We start from the raw sequence: 3,852 nt of genomic DNA on the forward strand, positions 1-3,852 counted from the left end.
AAGGTCATGGCGTCGTAGCCGTGGGCGGCGCAGGCTACAGACGACCTTAGTTGCCGAGCAGCATGCGTCATAGTTGCACCATCGTCGAGCTCGGGGATCTTGAGCGCGCCGGGCGTGAGCTTGAGGTCGGATGTGACTTGGTCCTTGAGCTGCTTGAGCGTCGACGTGGCGGCCGCGAGCACGCGGTGGCGGAACCCGTCGGGCTCGAGCACCAAGATGAGCTGGAACTCCGTGTCGAGGGGCGACTCTTCCGCGGCCTCGACGCGCGCATCGGCTTCCGGCGGGTTGCCCATGCGTTTTGCCTCTGAAACGACTACCGACTCTAGTTAGTTTATAGTAGAAAAGCCGCCACAGTCGAGTCGAAAACGCCACACTCTTATATTTCTAAAGCCATTTTTCACTACCGGTACAATTACATTGCCCAACTTTCTAGTCGAAGGTCAGGGCTTGCCGTAGTACGTCGTATTGAGGTACACCATCTTCTGAAACTCGGCCGGGCAGTACGGGAAGAGGATCGTCGGGTCGGCAATGGTCGGCGCGAAGAGCTTCTTGCCCGTGCTGATCGAGACGTAGATCGCAAGCGCCGACGTGAAGAGGATGATAAAGATGCTCCAGCCCTTCTCGAGGAGACCCATGTCCTTGTAAAAGACCTTGAGGTGGAACCAGACGGGGAGGATCATGCAGCCGAGCGCGGCCGACGACGCGCCGACAAAGTCGAGCAGATCTAAAAAGTGGTTTTGCCAGATGATCGCGACGATCGTGCTGATCGTGATCTGGACAATGCGCATCGTGCACGCCTTGAGGTAGTCGGCCGATGACGCGTACACGGCGACGGGCGCGTCGACCTTGGCAACGACGGCGTCCTTGGGCGTCTCGGTCTGTTGAAACGCCGGCGACTCGCCCGTCTCGAGCGCAAAGCCCTGCTTGTGGAAGCCGAAGAGCACGCGCTCAAAAATGTAGAACGTCGGGAAGAGGTCGATTGCGAAGGCGACGCTGATGTGCAAATGCATCATGAGGAAGGCAATCACGACCGCGCCGCGGGGGGCCGTGAACCCGAGCTTCGTACCCGCAATCGAGAAGAGGAGGTTGCCGGGGATCTGGCACCCGACGTTGTGGTCGCCGATGAGCGACACCATAAAGAAGAGCAATGTGCACACACCGAGCGTGAAGAGAATAACACGCGGCATGCGCTCGGGCTGCGTGTGTTCGCGCTGGAGGGCCGGAATGAGGACGCCGGCGGCATATCCAAGCGAGAGGTTGCCAAAGACCGACGTGACGCCATCAAACGAGGGCGATGGCGTCGGCGCGGAGAGACCTTCGGGAATGTCCGACATGTTGTCGAGGAGGACGTAGAGGGCGACAGCATCCGCGATGAGCGTGCCGAGCGCACCGGCCGTCGCCGTCCCCGCACTCTCCTTGAGCGACGGCATCATGCAGATCGGAAGGAGGCTGAGCGCCATGAGGATGATCCAGACGGTCGCCGTGAACGTGTTGGGGAAGAGCACGTCGAGGAGCGACCCGCCGAGGACGAGGAAAGCAATCGGGTCCAAGCAGCAGACGAGGAGCTGCGAGAGCGTCGTGATGAAGCGGCCAAAGCCGCCATAGACCCACTCGCCAATGTCACCGTACGTCTTGACGTATTTGGGCGCGGCCAGCATGACCTTGGAGAGAGCAACGGTCGCGTAGAGGTTGATGGCTGCCATGAGCACGAGTGCACCGGTGGCCCAGTAGTAGCCGGCGCGCGCATAGTTGGCCGGCATCCCGAGGGTCCCGACGCCGTAGACGACGCAAAACAAGTTGAACGAGATCTTGATATCTTCGAGGGTCAAGAACGCCATGGCTCGCGGTGGGCAGACAGGCGAAAATCGAAAAGTGAAACTGGAGCGCTCGGTCGCGTGACGTGGTTGTGGTCGTCCTCAGGAACGTGTAGCACGATCCTTGCCTCTGTGACCGTGCACCATTTCGGTACAATCGTGGTTGAAATCGGAACGTGTCACGAAAGCGCCCGTCAGCAGGTGACATGAAAAATACGCTACGCTCATTGGTCTGCTTCCTTCCCGCGTGCTCGAACCTAGTTGACTTATCCCCAAAGTGAGATATTTCGGACGTTTCATGTCCACAGAAAAACAGATGTTTACCGATTGCGCGGGGCAATTTCCATGATACGCCACGTCTATGGAAAAGATTCTAGGGCCTTAACCCTATTAGAGGTCTCGCACTATCACGGAAGACTTGCCGCTCACCTTGCAAACACATGTTGGGTACGAGTGGCTGTGGGGCTGCTGCGCACATACTACTGCCCTTTCGCCTGAGATTTCTTGACAAAATCGCCGAAACGGGTAGGTTGGTGGGTGGCCCCTTGTCGTGCGCAAGCGCGGCGTCAACGTCAAGGTTTAGCCACCCACAACCCAGTGGTTGTCGATCGTTTACACACTGCGCCCAAATTACTCAAACTCTAGCGAGACGGCCCCACGGCATTCAAGTACCGTGGCTCCTGGTACTACATCTGATCAGAACTGAGAGGAAAAGAGGAGCTGATCAGAACTGAGGGGAACAGAGAAACTGATCACAATGGACCATCTACGTTTCTCAAGGATTCCTGTCGTAAAAACAGGAAGTCGCATGATAGACGACGCGCGTTCATGATCGGCGCCACCAAGCCCAGTACGCTTGCATCAGTACAAAGGGTTTAGTAACGGTACGTTATACCATTCCGCCAAGAGTCTTGTAGCCGAGAAAAATGTACGAAATGTGCTTTTCATGTGTCGTCGTTTGGTGCCCGACCTAGCCTAGGTGAACGCAAGACACTTCAAATCGAATTCGTCGAAGCCGTGGTACAAACGCGGCGTATGAGCTCCATCGTTTCCAGGAGACGGCAGCAGCTGCACGCTTTCATTCCTGCGACCATATTGGCTCGACTTTGTTGGTGGTGCGGGCTCTATTAGTATGACTGCAGCGCTGGAGAAGCAACGTAATAAGTAATCGGCTCAATAGTCGCGAAACATCGCTCAGCTGGATGCGCTCACCTGTCGGTCCGCCACGTCACTCGCGAAAAACCTAGTCCACGATACCATCAAAAAGAGTGCATCCATAGCTGATGTTATACGTACTCAGTGACCGCAGCGAAACCCTAAAGCGTGAGCACGAGTGAATCGATGACACTCGTATACAAATGTTCGCAGTCAATAGAGACTCGCAAGTGTAAGCTTGCAGTACTCACAAGCAACTTCTACCACATTTCAAAAAGATATCGCTCGTTGTTAGGTTGTTGGACCAGGAGCTGCTGGCTGGCACTAGTACGTACATCAGCATATCGTTTGAACCACAGCGAAGCCGGGACTCGAATTCGACCTTGTAGAAGTTGATGCCTAGCGAGGCATCACCACCTTTGGCTCATCCGCCGTGCGCTAATGGTGGCAATACGAACTCATTCCAGTCCGGTCATAAGTGTACATTCGATACGTCCTTATCTCAATGCAGCCATTGCCAGCTCACGCCCATTTCATATACAGAATGCCAAGCAATGCGAGACCCGCGGGCACAAAGATGCCGAGCAAGTAGAGCTGCGACGTCTCGTCCGGACAACCGCTGCCACCCGCTAGCTTGAGGCAATTGGTCGACTCAAACATGGATGACATCGTCCCCGTGATGGACGTCGCGAGGATGACGAAGAAGGCGTAAAAGATGCCAGCGGCGACGTTCGGGTAGCTTCCGCCGTGCTGCTTGAGCTCTAGGACCGCTTCCTTTTGACTGGGCAGCAAAACGACCCAGAGACAGCCAATGACGGTGGATGAATACGCAATCACATACGTCCATGCGACCTCATCGCGCGTCTCGGGGAGGTCCGTCTTG

The 3,852-nt window shown here is 56.1% G+C and overlaps 2 protein-coding genes across 2 annotated transcripts; both read right to left on the reverse strand.

The window, feature by feature from the left end:
* Nucleotides 1-79: 79 nt before the first annotated feature.
* On the reverse strand, nucleotides 80-293 carry SPRG_17650 (hypothetical protein; the record flags this gene model as incomplete). Its single annotated transcript, XM_012357032.1, has 1 exon — nucleotides 80-293. A coding segment is annotated over one exon (214 nt), but the record flags the coding sequence as incomplete, so codon positions are not given.
* Nucleotides 294-3,491: 3,198 nt separating this feature from the next.
* SPRG_17652 (hypothetical protein) lies at nucleotides 3,492-3,833 on the reverse strand (the record flags this gene model as incomplete). The annotated part of the gene is made up of 1 exon (XM_012357033.1): nucleotides 3,492-3,833. A coding segment is annotated over one exon (342 nt), but the record flags the coding sequence as incomplete, so codon positions are not given.
* Between the last annotated feature and the right edge of the window lie 19 nt (nucleotides 3,834-3,852).

The sequence above is a fragment of the Saprolegnia parasitica genome (assembly GCF_000151545.1).
Source record: "Saprolegnia parasitica CBS 223.65 unplaced genomic scaffold supercont2.700, whole genome shotgun sequence".
NCBI classification, from domain to species: domain Eukaryota; phylum Oomycota; class Saprolegniomycetes; order Saprolegniales; family Saprolegniaceae; genus Saprolegnia; species Saprolegnia parasitica.